The 23,214-nt window shown below is 37.1% G+C and overlaps 1 protein-coding gene across 2 annotated transcripts in view; it reads right to left on the minus strand.

Annotated features, from left to right (window-relative positions):
• Positions 1 to 9,061, minus strand: part of LOC113064866 (nuclear factor 1 A-type) — a 142,877-nt gene extending 133,816 nt beyond the window's left edge. Inside the window, exon 1 of one of the 2 annotated variants that reach the window (XM_026235839.1) lies at positions 8,169 to 9,061. In XM_026235839.1, the coding sequence (XP_026091624.1) occupies positions 8,169 to 8,264 (96 nt within the window). In that variant the 5' untranslated portion in view covers positions 8,265 to 9,061. The remainder of the gene's footprint in view (positions 1 to 8,168) is intronic. The other variant, XM_026235842.1, reaches the window with a different exon arrangement.
• Positions 9,062 to 23,214: the final 14,153 nt, after the last annotated feature.

Here is a 23,214-nt window from a genome sequence, read left to right on the forward strand (position 1 = left end):
AGAGCGAGAGATCCAGGCAGGAATGCAGCGTGTCGTATGGGATCACCCATGTGGATATCGCTTTTGGTGATCCTCTACTTGCTTTAGCAACTAAATGAGACTCTTGATTCCTGTAGGAGGGATGCTGGCCCCCAGAGATGCCCCCAGCAGCTGTTAAGCCTCCCCAGAGTCACGGGTTCAGCTGCACCCCCTGTTGGCAGCATGTGTAACACGGGCGACAGGCTCAGGGGGGTCATGAGGTGCCCTGCACCGGGCAGACATAAGTAATGGGGCCTCTCTGCTTGGAAAGCACAGCTCTGAATCAATTTAATTAGATGGGCGGAACAGAACACAACATGCAGACTGCAAATAACACACCTCCACCATTAGAAACCAATGAACTATGAGACACTGTGCATTATTTCCAAATTTTAGGGATGTTATTAAGCACAGTGCAAAGCTGAATGTCTAAAAACAATACAAATGCAAGCAACATGGTATATATCATTATTGCTATATTCACTTTTAACTGAAATGTAACCTATAAAATAAAACGCAATGCAAATAAATAAATGTAAAAAAATATGCAAATGAAGGGGATGTCTTTGTAGCTTTTGCAACCTCCAATTCAATCCGGGGGACAGTGGTTGGACAGGTAGACTATGTGCAAGTGGCATATCTCTGACTTTATTAAAGTAGGCCAATTTTCTCATTATCTGGCAGCAAGAAGTGTTCCACAGAGGTGGTCTTATCATATGTAATCTCCTGATTTCAGTGACATCTGTCACACATGCAGACACACTCTCTGTCCTCTGTATGTCCTGTATGTCCATCAGCATCGTCACCCAACAAACACACTCATATCTGACCGTTTGCTGGACAGTAATCTCACCTAATCCATTCAGATGAATTTTAATGAATTATGTTGCGATCTAGATTTGATTTTCAGTAATCATCCACTCATCTGATTGATAGTAAAATCAGACAGATGCGAGTTTAAAACTCTTCTAACATGTCCTAATTAAAGTAGGACACATGTGGGACATTACACTACTAAAAAGAAAAACAAATGCAGTTATAGGCTGAATTTCGCTACAAGCATCCACATCTTACGCTCTCACACACTGGCATTGTGTTACACTCAGCTTAACCAGCCGTGCACCCTACAAATGCTGTTCATATTTCATGGTTTTATGCATGAGTCTTAAGGTCAAGTGGAAAAGCCCACATAATAATTTCTGCCACAGTTTGAGGACTCTACTGGCTTTTAATAAGAGGAAAGTACCAATTCTGTAGAACACTATGACACAATCAAGCATTATGTGAGATGTGAAGACTGAACTCATCGTGCCAAAATGAGAAATGGAAATTTGTATTTCAATTTAAAATGTCTAGATATTATTGCTTTAAATAATTATTAATAATATTAACCGAATAAGCACCGACACTGCTTTGTTTCTTTTTATATCGTATTATTGTTCATATATTTTTATAAAAATATAAATGAAAAATAATATATATTAATATATATTAAGTACATGCATTTAGCAAATTAATTAAAAAATGATTGACATTTTAATTGAAACTAAATTAAATGTGTTAAGAAATAATTTCATTTAAAGTGTAAATAAAAAAAGTGTATTAAAATGAAACACCAGAGAATGCGAAGAATTATAATATTATATCTAAATGATGCTTACATTATGTAATTGCATGCATTCTATAAAAATATCAAAACAAAAGGTATTTCTTGAAAATAAGAAAATAAATGTAAATGTACAGACACTTTAAGCAAAACATTTCCAAAAAGAATTTAAGACTAAAAAAAAGTAATTAAAATAAAATAAATAAAACCCCAGATATATGGTTTAGATTCTTGACAAATTAATAATATTAGTGGAACATGTCCAAGTTTTTTTTTTTAAACATCCACTAAAAGACACAATGCATTTTATTAAGCTGATGAAAGAAACCGATATAGTTCTGAGAAAACTTCTTCGCAAATACCACTTGAAATGATCAAATGCAATGCGAGTGTCCAGATACTTTACATCATTATTGCCAGTATCATAAATGGTGATGTCAGGTAAATATTGACTTATTTCAGTCAATTTCAAGACTGTTTAGTCCTGGAAGTAAGCATCATGCACTGAGTCTTACACAGCGGACGGTGTGTGGCTCGGCGGCTATGAACTACGCTCATAAATCAAATAATCGAATGTTTGGAGATCAAATATTTTGGAGCAGGTGAGTGCAGTGGTGCTGTTGGAGACTAGAAGGGATAATAGCTCTGGCCGTGATCCAGTGATACCAGTGAAGCCCTGCACCCACAAATATTACCCATGTTCCCCGCTTCAATTGGCGACTTACACCTTTTTTTGGCAGCAAAACGATGGGTGGCTGGAGACCAAGAGGAAAAATCAGTTCCCACCCCACCAACACACACACACGTACGCACAGACGCAGAAATACCCTTCCAAATACCAGATGGTGTTTTTGGAATCTGTGTCTTTTTTCATGAAAAAAAAAAAAAAAAAAGACAACTCCCAAGAAACACGCATTCTGCATACTTGGGTACAGATCTATACAACCGCCGCATGCGTTCACGGAAAGATGAGTATCAAGTGAGACATGACGGCGAAAACTTTATAAACAAACTGATGATCGCGGCTTGGCGAACAAGAAAACAGACGAGGAGAGAAAAAAAAAAGTGCGTCGAGCTGCAAAGATGAGAGTGTTTGGTCGAGGCCATAATTGGTAGATGAATACACCATACCTGGTTTAAAAAGTCCTCAAATATGCTGATATCAGCCTTTCTACAGCATTACATCAAGCATGTAAAAAGTAAAGTTTATGGAAAAAGTACTAAAAGGGAGATCTGCGCTGGAAAATGTCTCTGAACGGAGCATCTTTGCTCTTTTTTATCCTAAACAAGACAAGAAAGAAGGCACCAGACTGGCCCAAAGACCCAGCTGTCTTGGCCACTAGCCACGGATCTCTAGGGAGCGAAAGAGAGCGGGGCAGATAGAGAGCGAGAGAGTGGGAGAAAAGTGAGGGACTTGGGTGAAAGAGCAACAGAGACGGGGAGGGGGGCTGCCCCGCCGAGAGTGGCGTTCCACACAGAGCCATGCCAGGAATAGAAAGGGGTCCTTTTGCTCACACAGCGACCCAGAACCCCCACTAGACAGCAGGGATTTCACACGCATCTCTTCCACACAATTGATCCTTTCATTCCACAGCACAGACTCGCAGAGACGAGCTTAGATCGGAAAGAGGGGGAGGCAGGGAAGGTGGAAGTCAGACAACGGGACGAACGGTCTCACAAACCGCTTTGATAGCATCAGGTCAAATATAGACGCACGCAGACACTTTACATGTGCGGAAGGACTATTTTGTGGCAGTTGAGCTAAATTGTCTTCTACAGTATATGCCTAGAAAAGACCATTTGGCTTTGGCAAGGGTGTAGGTGTCACAGTGACAACCCGGCCACTGGGAACAGCCATCAACCTGTCCGTGTCACTATAATGGAGAAATGAAGCACATCATACATTTAATACGCATAATGTGTATAATGCATATTAAAGGCATGTAAAAATATTGAAATATCATTTATGTAATTTCTTCTCAATCTTGCATGAGAAAGTAAGTCACTCAAAAAAAGGAGCAACAGTGAGAAACTGACACGAAGCACCTATTTTTTAAAAACACAGCAAAACGGTCCAGCATATTTGATAAGACACAAAGCGTTCTCGACTCCAAATTCAGCTTCCTTTACTTCCTCTGTTGTTTTCTTTTTCCTCTCTCTTTTTTTTTTTTTTTTGGACACAGAGCCACGTCCAAATCTGATCCTCGTTTCTTCGCATCTCTTGATGAGACGCCAGCGATCCAGCCAGCGTGCCAAGTGCGAGCTTCAGAGAATGCTAAAATTCACCTGTCAATATTCTCAGCGCCCATCACTGCATTCATTTATTCAAACGCGCATTTCACAGCTTCTGGCAGTTTTAATAGGTGTTTGTGTGTGTGTGTGAGGGGGGCAGAAATATAATCAGAAGATGAAAACAGGATAACTCATGAAACTGGACATAAAACACTAGGCTCATGAAGCAGATATACATCACATTACAAAAGAGGCAAAGACACCCTCAGGCACATTTCCGACAGAAGACATTAAACATGTGAACGGATATTAGAGACTTTGCTTAAGTCAAGCAGAATGTCTCTAAAAGTTCAAAACGACTTCAAAGTAACATCTAGACAAACCACAGTATGTATGTGTGCATATATATAAAGGGAGATATGAAATAGAAGAACAAACATGTAATAGCTCTAATTTGCTCTTTTAAAGGTGCTGCTCTGTCACCCATTGACAGATTAATTCCCAGTCCTTCAGGTGGGTGGTGAGTCATTCATGAACAGATTGAGAGCCGCTGTCCTCTCAGTGTGTGCCCTGAGCACCAGCCCAGCTCTGGAGGTCTGAGCGAGTGCGATAGAGAAGCTGCTCCCTCGCTTCAGGGCCCGGCCTGGACGTCCCAGAGCGGAGACGCTGAGAGAGCATGCAGTGCTCAGGAAGTTCAAGCAGACAACTCTAATCCTCCAATTTCCTCCACTCTAATCATTTCTCTGCAGTCCACGGTGGAGGCCAAATTAGAAACATCTTCCACTCCGACATGACACACACACACACACACTGCCCGGACAACAGGCGGCAAAAATGGGACGCTGTGTAAAACAAAAATGCCACAATAGATTTGCGATCGGATTTGTCATGTGGTCTTTGCGCTTTAAAGCCAAAGTGTGTGTAATAAAATAAAACCACTTTATTTAAGCCTAAAAATTTTTACAATGCGATTAACCCCAGCTGTGAGTTGTTTTAATAAACTATATGAAATTCAACTGATTTCACTGGTGAATCATTATTCAGTATGAAACGGAAGAACGTTTCTATTACTACATATTAAAAAAAAAAAATTTTAATTACAAATGTTCAATGATTCATCAGTGTTTCATTTGATTGATTAATAGATAAATAAAAGGGACAAGCAATCAAACCTAACAGCTCATCTTTAAGTGTCCTATAAAAAGTTATAATAATAGAAATCCAATAAAAGAAATCATCGCAAAATCATGAATCATTGAATTTCCATTGCATACACTCAAGACTTTTATTAACAAGCTGCACACAATTATGGGTAGCACTTTATTTTACAGTCCTGTTCCTCATGTACATACTATGTACTTATTATAGTAATTACAATAACTATGTAATAACTAGGTACTAACCCTGAACCTACCCCATGTAGTTACCTTGTGTTACCAGAACTTTCTTAGATAAATACACTGTAAGAACACTACAAGTACATGTTAGTACACGTACTGTAAAATAAAGTGCAACCCAATTATGCTATAATCTTCAAAAGTTGCAATTACCCTGAATATGTTTAAACGGCATGTGTGAAAAGAATTAACACGGAGGGCTTATGCAATCTGACAGTGTTTATGTCTCTCTTTTAACCTGATTTGATCTGTGACGTTAGCGCTGCGGGCGGCGTACACCAGTGGACCCTGACAGCAGAGAACATAATGATTTTATATCCTCAACCTATTCCCTCCGACTCTCAACCTCAAATGCGGTGCCTCTCGGGGTGTCTGCTCTCTTACAAGCCGATTAGAGAAGTGCCAATTGTACAGAGGGTAAAATCCCATTAGCCCCTCGGGTGGTAAGGGATCCCGTCATAGCAGCATTAGTGCACTGGTGAGTGGACATCAGCCCTGATCTGCTCCACCTCTTTACCCCAAAACCTCAAGCATTACAGGAGAACAAGCGGCGTTAATTGCAGCAGGTAATTTTTAAACAATGTCTAAAGGCATGCCGGCAATTAAATAAGCTTTATTAAGGATACGGATGGTTGTTTTTACGTGAGGATGTCAGGATGTCGATTTTCCGAGTAACTGGCAATGAAAACAAAACAGGTTCTGACGATCCAACTGTGACGACGAACTAAAAAACTAAAAAATGACAAGTGAAATTGCATTTGAATAAAAACTCGAAGAAAAGGTGGGCTGGGAAGGTCACTACAATTGTAAAAAATGAATACTGTTTATGTTATTAAAAAAATAAAGTATTTTATTTTACAAATACACAAAGCAACCATGTGAACTAATACAAATTAATTCCTAAGCGGAGTATTTATTTAATCAGATCAAAATGTCGAATGTAATTAGGAATAAGAAGAGAAGGAGATACGTTTACGAGTTTTTAAGACTTTTAAAAAGAAAAACATATGGTAAGCACAAAAAAAGAAAACTGAATATTAAATTCTATTTTAAACCATTTCAAAAGTCTTTTTCGGCACAGATTTTTTGCATTTAAAATCAGCTTTTAATCTATGTTTTAAAATATAATAATTCAGGTACAACTGCATACAAAATCTACTGATCCTGATTGCTACTATAACTAATGGCAATATGAATATATAACATATATTTCAACTTACAATATTTCAAACAAAACCTTTATTGAAACTTAGAATTTGATTAAAATCTTTTGAACAATATTAACTCATTTTATTTAAAGAGACAGGAAAACACATAGATCTTTTCTAATATACATCATACAAATAGCAGCATTCATGTTTTAAAAGGCTGTGTAATATATTGAGATTTATTCTAATATAATATACTTCGCTCTGTTACCTTTGCAATCCAAATAAATACGATATTATACAAACTGCAATTTATGATCGACACAAAAAAATCAAATGCACACAAACATATAAGCAAAATATATCTAGATTTTTAAAAACTCAAATATGAGAAGGTATTTCAATCTTAAAACTTCAAATGGATTTGAAAAAGTCCTCACATTCCCACAATGCCTCAGCGTGTACCGCAGAGAAGAATTCAAACACATCACCACCCTCAACTTCATGCACAGAAACGGCACCAATCCCATAAAGCCCTCGGAACCAGAATAAAACATTTCTATTCCTCTAATCCGGGCGCTCAAATAAAGGCAGTTAAAAAAGACAAGTACACCAGTTCCTCTCTCACCGACCTTCCTCAGCAGTCACACAGAGAGACAAGCTTGTGTGACCCGGGGACACAATCCGACATCTGACGTTTATGCTCCTTTAACTAGGAAACAATACAGTTATTGTCCCAGTGCAACACAACTACATTGTATATAAGAAGTGTGTGCAAAAAAACAAAACAAAAAAAACACCATGTTCAAAAAATAGCAATTATAATAATGAAGGCAATAATGCTGTTTAAGTTCAAGCCGGGCTAATGAATCATTGCCTAATGAACCCAAAAGCCTTTCATGTACCCGGCTCATTTGTAACTGCCGGCCACAATAGACTATTGTGAATCCCTACCCCTCCTCATCTCGCGGCGATCTACAAACCAGTCTTTTTTTTTTCCCCTCTCCCACTTTCACCTCTCCTCATTTCTGGTGGAGCGGCAGATATGTCAAAGGTGGTCTGGCCTCGCTGACCACAACAAGCAAGTTAATCTGCCCCGGCAAGAGTCTGATTTGTCCCAGAACACTTCAGGGTTTTTTGTTTTTTTTTGTCTCCTCTCCATGCTTTAATTGCAGCGACGGAGTGTCATAGCCGAGGAGCGGAGAACAGAGCGACCGCGCGTGGACCGCAAAACCTCAGTGTAAACAAGGGATTAAAAGAACCGATGCGAGACCTTTCTGTCCAGTTTTTTCCTTCTTTGGACTCCTGCGCAAAACTTTTCTGTCAAGTGGAAGCCGAAGACTCAAGGAAGGGGAAAACACACACACACATGGGACGTCTCGTTTGTGGATATGGACTGACAGCAGGAAATTAGTGAATGAATGAGAGATTTGTTTCAATGTGGATGTAACCAAAAAAACCAAGTCAGTTGTTATCTGACATCTTTAACAAATAAAGAGGAGTAGATTAAAGAGCAAACAAAGACGAGGAATGTGACAGGACCAACAGAGGAGCTATTAAGTGGAACGAAACTACAAAAAAAAAAAAAAAATAAACGAATTTCGACCAGCTGGATATAAAAATGAAAAGCGGCGTTTCAATTAAACGTATAGAACGTGTGTTATTTCTGCATGGAAAAAAATGGAGGGAAGTTTTACTTAAAAAAAAAAAAAGGTACAAGAAGAAGAAGAAGAAGAAGAAAAAAAGGTTCAGTCACTGCCAACTTACCATCCACCAAGTCCTGGCCGAGATGTCGTAGCAGAGCTGCCATTTGATGGAGCCTTCCGAGGTTTTAGCTGCCATTACGCTGTCAGCAAGCTTCATCTGATGCTAGTGCACTCACCGGAGATAAGACACCTAATTGAGAAAACATTTGCACTGGCATGTTGGGCAACATGTAGCCCACTCCATACCATATGGAATCATGGGTAAAAAAAAAAAAATCCTTGACAATGAACCAATCTCACGCAGACCCCGTGGCAAGGTGAGCGGCAGTCATCTGCTCACAGAGCGAGCTGTCTTTAAAAAAAAAAAATACACTACAATGATGAGCTCTTTTTCCCACATCACTGAGTGCCCGAGGTCCTTTTTTCTCCTTAATTAGGGCTCGCGCTTCATCACCGCCGTCATCATCATCACTATCACAATTTACTTGACTCAGGTCCGCTCAAGATCTTTTCCTCATTCACTTGTTTTTTCTCTTTTTTTGGAGGAGTGGAGAGATTTAATAGGACAGAGTCAGGTTGCGGGAGTTAAGGGAACGGACTGATGCGCCACAGGCTATTAGCCTGAAATGCGGCTGGACAGATGGAACTACTTAAAGACTATCATGCAATGTTTTGTTTTGGACTTCATCCCCCTGCGCCGGAAAAAGGTTTCTTTTTGGGGGGGCAAATTTGTTTTGAAATCATAGAGCGCACCAACAAAAATATTTGACTGCTTATAGGATGTTGAAATCGTACTGCTGTAAATGATTCAGTTGTTAAGGCACCGACCATCACAACAGCAGTTTTAATATAGCTAACCAATGTAGCTTTCTGTAGCAGTTTCTAATTTAAATAAACCACTTTTAATTTCTTTTCGAAAACGGTTTTGTTCAAACGCAGTGCCGCCCATTTTTATTTTATATTCTCTTTTCTAAAATCGATATTTTGTTTTCCTTCTAAGCTCAAAAGTTAAAAAAGGTCTGGGAGCTTCGGGTTCCTAAGTAAGGGGAATACCTGAGATATGGGCGAGAGAGGGAGAGACTAAGCATCAAACAGTTGTCCCATTGTGACGATGGCTGAGGAATGCGATTTAGCCGGAGATATTAGACGCATTGTTGAGAAAGGAGAAGTGGAGCACCACAGGTAACCCTTATCTGAAGGTTTGGGTCGTCACTGAACGGCAAACCTAGAATGGGCGATCAATGGGTGGTCAACTATTTTTCTTTGCTCCTAGACTTTTGAAAATACACTAAAAACACATGTCTAGGAAATCCCTTATAAAGTAAGGTTTCAAATACTCAGTGTCCTTAACATTTATCAGATTCAACATGACTAAATTAATTCGCGATATGAATTGTTTAAATATATTTTGTACTATTATGATTATTAAGTTCTTCCGTTTTAGAACCCGTGGCTGTTCAAACTGGTGGTCGGACACAGCAAGACCGGGCTCGGTGAGAAATGACGGCGGATGATCTTACGAAACAGAACAGCGGGGGTCTGGACACTCGCCCTTATTGGGAGCCGTGCCATCCGGCCGGCAAGCACTGTTTACTATATACATCTCTCAGGTCATCAGGGTCCACACAGAGCCAATGAAAGGGCTAACACTGCACAGGAATGCAATTACAGCCCTCTCACTATGAAAGCTTGGGGGGGTGAGCATCTCAAAAATGATGTCTATTTAAGTGCTATCGCTTATGAACAGTTTTGAGGATCCAAAGAGCATATAAAAGTGTGTTAAGCACTGGATCAAACCTATAAGAGTGTAAAATATGTATTTACATGTTAAAAACTAATTTTTCTTAATAAATAACAATTTTAAGAAAACGACTATAATTAAAATAAAATAAAAATATTTGACTAAATGGCAATAGAATTTAGCTTTTTTTTAAATTTATAATAAAACTATCATATTTTAGAATGATAAAAAAATGTTAATGATGAAATGAACACCTTGTTTTTTTTTTTTTTGTGCAAAATGCTTTTGAACACAAATAATTAAGAATGAAAATTGATGGTATCATTCTCACATTCCTCTTTTGCCCAGTAGAAGGCACCCTTGCACTAAACTGATCAGCTTTGAATAAACATTTTATAGTATAATCTAACCTTAATAAGTTTTCTCCTGGTGTTGAAAATAATATACTTGAATATACAGCTGGCTAACCTTTGCCTATTTATCAAAAAGCAAAAATGAAAGCACAGTATTCAAGTATGTTATCATACACTGTGGATTAGCATCAATGATGACATGGATTTTCACACACACACACAAAAAAATTGTTTAGACATTCTAATGACTGCTATCTCCATCATAAGCCATAAATATTACATTTTTAAAATATTGGTGTCAATACCTTATAGAGAAGCTTGCAGTAAAAAAATTGTCTAATCCTGGTGCATTCATCATATAGTGGTTAGAAAGTCTATTACAAACTATGTGAAAAATATAAAAAGTAACCACGTGTATGTATGGCATCTTCTCACTAACCTTATTTTACTTCAATGCCCCAAAACATGATTGTCTACATCTGGGTTTTCTTTTGTTCTTTCACCTGGCACAAGCTTTGCAATGGAAAAGTACTCTGCCACCTAGCAATGCCCAGTTATTCATATTACTGGAAACTTAGCAAATCAAAGACAGGTGGGAATTTTACAAGGTTTAGAGCTCTACAAGTGCAGAAATGAAGATCTGTTCTGGAAGCCTGCAAACCCTGAACAACATGCTCGTGAAACCACACTACATTGACATTACTAACTGTTTTCAAACTGCTAATATGACAAATTCATTTTTTCCCTAAGTAAATCATTCTCTTCATGCACATTTAGCATTTCCACATGCTAAGTGCTTTCTAATAATGTTCATGTTTTTGTTTTTGACATTTTGGCTAACACGAAACGACCAACTGGCTGAACACACTGGTTTTATTACCTAGCTCTACGGGAACTTAGGGAAAAAGGAATTATAAAAATAAAGAAATAAATACAAATAAAAAATAAGGTCAAGGATGAATATAAAAACAAATAGATGTATATCTGTTACAGATGTGAAATTGTGGAATTAACATGACATGAATTAAGGCTTAAAAAAATAAGAAAGAAAGAAAATGGGAGTGGGGGGGGGGCTTTAAAAATAAGTTGATACATAAATTATTAATTTTTGAATTATATATTTGTTTATGAAATCCGAAAGCAAATGTATTAATTCATGAAAGGTGTGAAGTTCTTATGAAGTAGTGGAAGTTACACTTTCAAAAAAAAGTTTTGTTGAAATTAGCTAACACTTCACTTCATTCTATCCATTGTTTTTAGTTGGATGGAGGCAGATCTGAATGCAAACTTTCAGTTTGGACAGGGTTTAAGCAGCCAAAATGACTTGAGAAGTCATGTGAAGTATGTTCTTTAAGAAAAATTAGCACGAATAAAAAGATAAAGTGCATGCTCATTTCATGCCAAATTTAAAGTTTTCATTCTGTTAAAAATTATTCCAAATTCAAATCAGAATTTATTAAATTCTTTCAGTAAAATAGTATTATCTGAAAAAAATTCCCTGTGCATATCCTGAAAGTTTAACCTTCTAAAAAAAAAAAAATGTCTAGGAAATCCAGGAAGCACCAGTGTTTATTTCCATGCAGTCTCCCTTCTGATCGTTGACAGATGCCATTATGTTCCAGGTTATTAAACTGTAAAGGAATTGCATGAAGCCAAATAAACAGTTCCTGTTCATCGATATTCCTCGGCTGCTATGACTGATACCTCAACAATGTCTTCACATGCAGAAATCCTCTAGGCCTGCTACAGTCTAAGACGAGTTCTCCAAAGATATGAGCACTTAAACTACTGCAGACAAGCGATGACAGAAATTCTTTGCAATAAGCCATTCATGTGAGAGAAATGGAAGCCTAATGCCACTGTGGAAACCTTCTGCTTGATTTCGCCTGCTAGACAAACGCTAAACAAAGAAAGTAATAGGGACCTGCTGCAAATGCACTCCACCAATTAGAAACACACCGCACGGTCGTCTGCCCTATAGCGCGGTAGGAAGCCAGGGAAAACCATCCAATAATGCACCCATTGTTGGAAAAAACCTATCTGGAATCAATGAGAATGAAATCCCGAACAATTTACTGGAGCTGCACTGCATGTGTCTGGAAAAACACGGCCGTTGCTATTCACAGAGATTTATATACAGTATTGGTGCAAGTTCTAATTTCAATTCAGAAAAATTATTCAAATAAAAGAATGGGAAACGAAAGAGACAGCTGGTCCCAGTATGCACAAATCTGTTTGTGTTTCTGGTCGATACAGCCTGTGTGCGTGAAAAACCGAATATTGTGCGTGACAGGTGCCAGAAGCGCACAGCCTGAGACTAAGGGCCTGGCAGAGAAAAGAAAGTCAGGTAAAGAGAAGAGGCTTGAGCTACGGCCATGAGGACCATCTGCTTCAAGCATCTACACGTGGCCAAGTTGTGCTATATCAGCTTCACGTTCATTATAATCACACCCAGGCAACTTTTCCTGTAAATATTGGAGTTGATAAATGGCTTTAAAGTGATGGTCATTTTGTTACCATGTTGACACGGGAACAAGCTCGGAGACAATTAACCCCACACGACAAATTAATGACTGCATGGCAGATAACCTTTCTCTGGAAGTGTCCTTCAGTGCTATTTATACTCACAAATCTTTAAGGATACCATAATGGATCATTTGAAGGCATGCATCAATTTTGTTAGAGGAAAGTTGATGGCTGAGTCAAGAAAAACATACAACTTTTGAAGGATTTGCTATGTTGCATGAATACGAAAACTGGGACGCTGGAAGAAAATAAGCCCTGCAGACACTATGAAAGGCGGCCAAATGCTGATAAGGTATGCCAAATGCCACAGTGCTGCATCTCCCCAAAACAAGATGTGGTGCCATTTAAGGCAATTGGCAGTGCATGGTGCAGGGCTCTTGCCCTACAATAACCTGCCTCTGTGATGTCCATCCTGGCACATCATAGTTAATCACAGAGAATGGCAATGAATGGCGGCCAAAGCTGTCACTGAGATGTCCCATGTCAGCCAGCAGCATCCTCAGCACTGCTGTCTTGACCTTCACTCATCTACCCACTCATTACATCAGCTCTTCAGTGCTGTTAAATTATTAGCATTTATTAAAACATATATATATATATATAATTATATTAACTTGTTTATTTTTATTTCCATTAGAAAGAGTTACTATACATGTGTGTGTGTTTGTGTGTGTTTGTGTATGTGTGTGTGACCCTGGACCCTGGTCTTAAGTGTACTTTTTTTTTAATTAAGGTTTATACATAATCTGAAAGATGAATAATTAATATTTCCATTGATATATGGTTTATAAGGATCGGACAATATTTGGCCGAGATAATAAATATTTGAAAATCTGAAATCAGAGGGTGCAAAAAAGTCCAAATAATGAGAAAATCACTTTTAAAGATGTCCAAATGAAGTTCTTAGCAATGGAATATTACTAATCAAAAATAAAATTTTGATATATTTAAGGTACGAAATTTACAAAATATCTTCATGGAACATGATCTTTACTTAATAACCTAATGATTTTTGGCATAAAAGAAATATTTCTAATTCTGACACATACAGTTTTTTGGCTATTGCAAAAAATTTACCCCTGCGACTTAAGACGGGTTTTGTGGTCCAGGGTTACACACACACACACACACATATATATTATTATTATTATTATTATTATTATTATTATTATTATTATTATTATTAAGTATTTAAAAGTAGTCACAAATATTGTAAAAGTCATGTTGTTTGTCGATGGTCCTCATGTCCAAAACCATAATACTATATTGTAGGCGACTTGTAACTTGATGTAAGTTTAAATACGTTTATGTATTATACATTGTACTTGTAAAAATTCACGTTCACATCCTCGTGGAACTCCTAATTACAACTTGTGAACTCGGAGTTTTCTGAGAGCTGCAACTTGTCCCACTACCACCTGACCATCTCAGATTCATTAGGCGCTATGTTTAGGCATTGATAGTGTGATAGTTCTGAGTCCAAGGGTGTGAACAGCTCCAAGTACAATGTAACATGTTGTCATCTCGAAATCATATATGTTTCACACATACTCTGTCTGCAGTGCGTATGTGGTCCATGTGCGTTATGTATGCGGTGCAGAAGCAGCACTCAATGTGCTTTCACACAGGACCTGTTTGTTAGGCCACAAAGACAGCATTTATTGCATTATTATTTTAATTTCAAATCCAAACATTACTGAAAAAGCTTTTTCAGCATTGTTAATCCTCTTTTATCACGGTACAGTAACAATCTTTCATAGACATTAGTTTAAACTCAAATATAAACAATGTAGTATTCATGCATTTGACTTCTAGGTTGGTGTAATAAGTTGCTCAAGCAATTGGCAACACATTTTATCAGTATATAGCCTACATTTCTTGCTAAAAGTGAACATTTTAAAAACATTTAAAATTAAAACTCACCGCAGACAGAAACAGTCGGCTCTCATGTCTTTTCTTTTGCATTTAAATCATTACTTCAAGCAATCCTGCCGTTTTTAAAGAACTTTGTTTTTCTACTTCTACAAGTGCATCTGTTATGTTGCCTTGTTTATCTAAAAGTGATCACAACAAAGCATGCGGCATAGCAAAAATAGACTCGGTGTTTAACCCTTAGGGGACTAAGCCCTTTTTGGTCCGTTTTCTCTATTTTTACATTTCGGCTTATAAACCATATGTAATGAGGATGGACCACCATGTATTTGGTATCAATGGATTCAGAAGACCCTAAGCTACCATAAGCATGCATGCAATATGTCTATAAAGGAAGTATGACTGAAAAATTGTACAATAAACTAGAGAATTTCAAAGACGAAAATGAGATTTTTGTCAGTTATTACTGAAAATCCTACCTCACACAACAATAGTTAAAAGTTTTTGACCCAAAAATATATTTTTCAAACTCTTTGCTTGACATAAATGGGTTAATGTTCAATCAAATGTGTAAAGATCAATTAAATAATTAACTTTATTTACAAACAGTCCTAGGCGTTCTTTTTATTTTTGGGACTAAGCCCTTTTTGGTCTGTTTTCTCTATTTTTATATTTGGGCTTATAAATCATATGTAAAGGAGATGAAACACCCTGTGTTTGGTATCTATGGATTCAGAAGACCCTAAGCTACCATAAGCATGCATGCAATATGTTTATATAAAGGAAGTATGAGTGAAAAATTTTACAATAAACTAGAGAATTTCAAAAACGAAAATTAGATTTTTGTCATTTATTACTGAAAAACACACAATATAGAACAGTTTTTGAACAAAGAAAATATATTTTTTCAAACTTTTTGCTTGACAGAAATGTGTTATTGTTTAATCAAATGTGTAAAGAACAATTAAATAATTAACTTTTAAAAAAAAAAACAGTCCTAGGCATGCCAGTGAGCAAAGAAACGCCTCTCCAGGCCTTTCCAGTAATTGTTCCAGAGCTTGTTCTGCCGTAAATCTTTTACTGCTTGCCATTTTGATAAAACAATTCTGTAATAATGCTGTATCTCTCTCGAATTTATCTCTTTGTGCTCGCCAACACTCCGATCACTTTCTGCTTTCTCCACGTGATGCTGATTCTCCGATCGCTCGAATTTAGCTCTTTGTGCTCGCTAATACTCCGATCGCGTTCTGCTTTCTCCACCCTGATGCTGATTCTCTGAACGCTTATTGATTACAAGTCTTTTACTTAAGTCCAGCCAGCTTTTACAAGGCTACAGCAGAGCTACAGAGTCCTCTGAATCGCTAGAAGGCATAACCTTCCTCTGATTGGGTTAGAAAAAGACTCCTCCCAGCGGCAATTTTTCCATTGGCTGTTGCGTGTTGAATCTGCCTAGCACAATCGTTTTCATTGGCCTGTTTACGCAGTGGTATTGCGCAATAAGGGAAGTGTTTATATACAAACTGGACACCGCTGTTTTCAGCAGAATCTGAGGAAGACGGCAAAAAAAACCCGCATCTCTCTAGCATTAATAGTTTTTGAGATAACTACACATTTGTAAAAGTATGCCATTTTGGGCGGTACCGCCTAATCCGTCCCCAGAGGGTTAAACGATCGCTGCATTGCTGCAGATGCGGTGCTCCTGGAACATATAGCAAGCCAAAAAAAAAGTCAGAATTACGCTATAGATAAATCACAAATTTGACTGCGCTAATGCTGTTTTAAACGGCATAAAAAACATTTTGTATGTAAATGCAATTTATCTTTAGCATATTTCTGACTCTTTCGGCTTGCCATATACCTCAGTTTAAGTGATGGTTGTAGTTCACAAAATGCGTAAAATTGTAACGTGATCGTAACGTGTTTCGTAAATGAACAGTGAAGTAATTTTTTTGAAACAGTTAGGTACAGTTCTTTCTCACTGGCAACTACTTGGTTGTTGCGGGAAACAAACATCGATTGTAGATCACTGACAAGCTACGCAATATCGCGTTCATTATTGCAGATGAATCGCCTTCGATATCAGTGACTTACGGCTCTGTCTATTAAATGCCGCACCATTTGAAAGCAGTTGATGGGCGATTTGGCAGTAATCACGGAACCAGATTTACTGACTTAATGCGCATGATCATATCATTAGATATATCGCCCAGACCTAATAGCCACAACATATCTTTTCGTACAGAATATCACAATTGCTGTTTTTGCCTCGGTTGACTACAAATATTATGAATAAATACCTGGAAATAATAAAATTATTGTATATCTTAAAGATGCCTAGGAATTCAAAAAGGTCCATCAGGGTAAACTGAGCTACTGTATCCTAGGCATCATAAATCGTAGCACATTTCCCTCTAGAACAGGGACATCCAGAATTAGATCAATGATGAATGAAGGCATTAATTGAAAATCATCACTATAGGTGCATAAGGAGGGCCTTGTGTGCAAGATAAGATGAGGAGAGAAAAATGAGAGTAAATGAGGAAAAATGGAGAAAGGAAGTGTAGAGGAGGGAAGGAGAAGGACAGTGGTCTACTGAAGGTGATCCCCTGCCAACACTGCGTTAGTGGTAATGAGTATTGTATAGTTATTATAAATAACAATTATTTATTTAAACTACTGTATATACAATGTGTTTGCATTTAAAAACCGATAGCTACATTTGAATTTTGTGTTCATTTGAAAATATGTATTTTATTATCGAATATTGTATTTTAAGACTTTTCACAAGTTGCTAGTTAAAAGAATATTTTCACAAAAAATAAAAAACATTTCCTCACCCTCAAAGTATCCAAGATGTAGACGAGTTTGTTTCTGCATTGGAACAGATTTGGAGAAATGTGGCATTACATCATTTGCTAACCAGTGGATCCTCTGCAGTGAATGGGTGCCGTCAGAATGAGAGCTGATAAAAACATCACAATAATCCATAAAGTAATCCACACCTTTTCATCCATCAATGAATTTATTGTGAAGTGAAAAGCAGTGCATTTGTTTATTACAAATACAAAATTAAAATGTTTTTAACTTTAAACCATTGCTTGCTGCTAAAATACAAGTCCTTTACACAAAATAATGCTTTCTCAAGTGAAAAAGTCAACTCGGAATCAGGAGAGAAATATGCGCAGATCAAGCACCGTTTAAAAGCAAAAACAGTTTTAAACAAATATGTTGGTGTATTTTTATGTGAGAGGACAACAGAGGACAGAATTTTTAATGGAGAAAGTGTTATTATGGCCTGTTATTTTGGCCAGAAGCAACAGCTTTAAGTTAAAATGCCTTGATGGATTTTTTAAACACACAGCTTTTCACTTCACTTTTTTAATGTTATTATGAAATAAAATACTATTAAAAAGACTTGAAGTTCAGCTGAATTTCTCTTCAGTTGGTAATATCCTGTTAGAAACTCTCTTCAAAGTTGTCAGTGTATCTCAGAAAAGTTCCAGAAGAGTCACAAAATCAAAACATTAAACTTAAAAATGACAAAATGTCTTTTGAGCTAGTTAAAAAGGTGTTTGTTTTTGCATATTTAATTGGACAGACAGTATGTTTTTTATTTTTGAAATGGAGCACTGTGGAAACATATGTTCAGCAAGCCCCAGCAGATGTCCATCGCAGTGCTGCGGCACAAACCCAGAAAAAGCACGCGGGCATCACAAGCACTTTGAGCTAGTGTGCCATGGGCATGCTTTACTCTGACTGTAACATCTCCATCGTGCCCGTTTGAGACATTTACTCTTAACATTTTGGAAATGTGAAAGTGCCGATTGTGAAATTGATATCTGATACACAAGGATCTGCAGGGAAAACAGTGAAACAGGAAATGGGGAAAGCGATGGCACACGTATTCACAGCACATTCATACATATGAATAACGGCGGGTGAGAAGAAGAGTCGGCCAGAAAAGAAACAGAATATGGAAGTGTTGCCATCTGCAGTGTGTCTCGTGTTTGGCAGAGCCGTCCGCTTGCCCCCCTTTCACAGCAAGTGCAGATTAACAGACAAGCTGAGCTGTCTGGAAACACCAACCAACCCCCCCCCCCCCCCAGAGACGGCATTTAAAAAAAGCCTCTGCACTTTGTGATACTGCCACTGTTCAGAAATAACACCTTTCACAAACCCAAAGGATGTTCGATTTCTTAAACAACCTTTCTGCTTTGATGACAGAAGTGTGTTTAAGCTCTGATCTTGTGTTCCCTGCAGTCCGTGTTGAGTTATGCAAGTTTCTTCAGTGTTTTAAGTTATAAACTGATGTATTTAGTGCCTAAACAAACCTGCTTTCATTTGTTTTCAGTCTAGTTGGCTGGTTTGGTCTGCCTGGAGAGCTGCCCTCACAATCCGTTACCTCTCCGCAGGCCTTGAGGTTTGGTGTCAGGCTCAGGTGGTGACTGCTGGAACAGGCCTGGACTTGGACACCGGGGTTAAGGCCTAAAGTGTGTCACCGCTGGCCTGTAAAGTGATTCTTCTTACATCCAGCCGTCCGCCAGGTTTAAATGTTAATAGGTAGCATCGCTGTCTGAGATCAGTGCTGAGCTACAGCCTGCGAAACCTAAGACCCGAAAAGAAAATCCAAATGAGTTAGTAAATATTTAACTGTAATGTGGCTTAGTGGTTGCTGCATGTGTGGTGACAAGCCTTGGTGGTCATGTGGGAGATGCAGGTTTGAATCCGGGCTAAGAATTTTTTTCACTCCATAATCGGCACATTTTCTGTACTGCACTTTTAGATGGAATAAAGTGGCAAAGAATTTAACTGTGTATATACTGTATTTAAAGGAGGTGTACTTTTGCAAGATTGCTAAACAATGACTGTTTTCAAACAGGTTTCTACTGAGTCCCTAAAGGGACATGAGATACAAAGGACAAATACAAAACTAACAACAGAGATATTATGAGACAGAAGGAAAAACATATTTACTGGCTACTGTATACAGGCCACCAGGGCACGATAAATACTTTCAAATAATTTGTTGATTGTCTATCTGAGCTAGTGCTGGCAGCAGATAAAGTCTTAATTGTTGGCGATTTTAATATACATGTAGACAATTAAAAAAACACATTGAGATAAGCATTTATAGACATTCTAAATTCTATTGTGGTTAGAAAACACGTGTCAGGACGTATTCATAATCATTCTTTAGATTTAATACTATCACATGGAATCGATGTCGTTCGTGTTGAAATTCTTCAGAAGAGCAATGATATCTCAGACATTTGTCTTGTCTCGTGTATACTCCATATAGCTAATATAAGCACTTCTACATACAGAAAAGCTCTAAAAACTGCTAGAGCTGCTTACCTTTCATCTTTTTTAGAAGAAAACAAACACAACCCCTGGTATTTATTCAATACAGTGGCTAAATTAACATTAAAAAGCATCAGCAGGTGCAGAAATTTCCCAACAGCACAGCAATAATGACTTTATGAACTTTATAACTTCCAAGATCGACACTATTAACCATGCAGCTGTCAGCCACAGTATTGCATCAGATTCAATCAGTTTATATCTAGATTAAATCTAGATTGAACACCCGATGTACCTGTTACACTGTAAGTTGAATGGCATCTACGCTAATATTAGTCTGTTTTATTCTTATTCCAAGGTCACCGTAGCCACCAAGATCCAGTCCTTTTTTTTTTTTCCATTTCTGTTACCAACACTATTGAAAGATAACAGAAATGAGCAGGACAATGACATCACTGAATCAACAATGAACTGACTTTAACTGATAAACTAACTTTTTCTATTGTGCCCTTGCATTAACACCTTAAGGCTGCTTTGACACAACCTGTACTGTATAAAGCGACATGTAGATAAAGGTGACTTGACTTGGCTTGATGAACCAGATACCTTGTTGTAAGATAACTTGTTAGTTAAAAGTTGAAACAACAACAACAACAACAACAACAACAACAACAAAACACATTTGACTGAGACGAAATGTGAAAGTCTCCTCAACTGGCCCCACATATGCCTATAGAGCTTACCTTTAGAGTCTCCTTCTACACTCTTTCTTATTGAACTGATTTCCTATATTTCACATGCATGTCTCTGACTATAATTGTACGTCTATACTTGTATCCATGTTCACAACGTGAACATTTTTAGCATAGTCAAGTAAAAAAATTGTAAGGCTGTCATTTAATTGCTGTGCATTATTATGTAAAACACTGTTGGCTTTGTCATTTATATGTTTCGAAAGTAGCCGAGGCTGGATGGCAGCCACTGAGGATTGTTTTACAGTGGTGGTCCATGCCCAGAATGCCCTGCAGTGAAACAGTTCAAATCACTTTAGAAAGAGACTGTGTACCAGTTTATTTGGCAGTGAGCAGTACAGTGCATTACTAAATTAGTATGCCTGGTCTGTAAACAATACTTTAGTCCAATTGGACAATATTACAAACCATTGTGAGGACTGAAATGTTTCTCCCATTGGCTGGCTGTCACATAATGCTTTGCTGTTGTGGCTGATTGTCCCTAACGCAAGACATGGGTGATTATGGAAGATTAATGGTGAGCAATGGTACGAGGGACTGTGACTCTGTCGCAGGAGGGATGGCTTCATTAGTTACTGCTCTTAATTAGCGTAATTACCCTGAGCTTGTCCTCTTTAAATGTTCAATTATGCGTCTAAACCGCTCCCTCTGCTCAAATCGCTCCACATAGTCATGAAGCAAAAATGTGATTGTATTCGGGTCATTCCTCCAATCCTTTTTTGGAAATTGATGTGCTTGTTGTTTTATGGGAAGTCTTTATATATATATATATATATATATATATATATATATATATATATATATATATATATATATATATATATATATATATATAAAGATATATATAATAAAATATATATAATATGTGGTCATTCTCAAGCATTTAAACATTATTTATTGTGATTTTTATTAAAATAGTTGATTGTATTCAATTGTGTTTATACATTTCACAAGTATAACCAGGGAATGCATTAAGAAAGTTAGTGTAAATTACTGAAATATATCTTTAAAAAGGTGTTTTTTTGTGTGTGGAAAATTCACTATTTTATTCACCTAATTGTGATATTATGATAAAAGTAAGCTAACTGAAAGTAAATGTAATTTTTGGAAACTGTACTTTTTTTTTTTTATTGAACATTAGCATAGTAGGGAGGAACTTTTCCAGTAAATGCAGGTCCCTTTTTAAAACATTTTTATGGACATTAAGGCTGATTTGTCAATAACCAGATTCGCATTTTGCCAAGCCGAAACAACATTGGCTGATGTCACATATTCTCGTTTTAATTTTCCTGCTGTTCTATACTGCGTTCAGACAGATGCTGGGTAACAAGTGGTTTAAATCACATTATGAAGGAGAGCTGTCAGCAGAAACATCATTAGTAAACTTCTTTAGTACATGTTATTAATTGGTTATATGTTTTTGCAAAGACTCAGATTTCCAAATTCTTTTCTCTTTTGGTGGTATTGTATGTGAACTACTGTATGAACATAAACACTAATACAACACTGACTAGATTTTGCTCCTGCATCCAATGTCCTAGTTTCCCCTTCGTGGGGATTAAAGATCAGGGCCACTATTGGCCTTTGTGTCCACTCTGTCATTTCAACCTCCCCTTGTCCTTTAACCTAGATGCGTGCATGAAATATAGCCAAAGGACTCTTCCATACTGGGCTTCACAAATTCAGGCCTGAAATTAGCATAGGCCAGCAGATGCTCTTAGCAAGAGCTCAGTGGCCTTTCTGAGGTATTGCCTCAGGAGGAAAAACTAAATTAAATTTTTCTCTCTCTCTTTTTTTTTTTTTTTTTTTTGGCAACAACTCTGGACTTTCACATTTGTGTTTGGTCTTGGTTTGGTCTGATTAGGTTTCATGTCTTGTCTTTACACTGAGCCAAGGCTGCTGAAATTCCATCTTGTCACTGCACCCCCAAATATTTTAATATTCAGACTGGACCTGGACACAGAATATCTAGATATCCTTGTTTATTCTAGCTCACATTTAATTTTTTATGTATTTCAGGATTTATTTATGAAAAATCTTTTTTATTTATTTATTTTACTATAATTGTTTTTCTTTCTCTTTTTTTACTTGCCATTTTTGCATGATTTTAATTATTTGTTTGTATTTTAAAAGTTTTATTATTTATTGTATATATATATATATATATATATATATATATATATATATATATATATATATATACAGTATATATATATATATATTATTATTATTATTATTATTTTATTTATTTTTTTCAGTAGAAATTAGTTTATAAATTAGCTCACCCTTTTTTATACAATGAAAGCGAATGCTGACCAAAAACAGCATAGCAGTTTATACAAATTATAACCAGATTTTTCTGGTTCAAACTCTTGTGTATACAACCATAGCCATGAATTAATGTGAAGCAGGATTAGTGCACCATAATATGACTCATTAATCAATGAAGATGGAGGCTCATTGAATCTTGCGCATGACTATGTATTCACCACATGCTATATTTATTCCTACCTTCTTTTTTTCTGGTTAGTTTCACCCCTTCATCCCAAATGTTTGCAGGTC

Source organism: Carassius auratus, chromosome 47 (assembly GCF_003368295.1).
Source record: "Carassius auratus strain Wakin chromosome 47, ASM336829v1, whole genome shotgun sequence".
Lineage (NCBI taxonomy): Eukaryota > Metazoa > Chordata > Actinopteri > Cypriniformes > Cyprinidae > Carassius > Carassius auratus.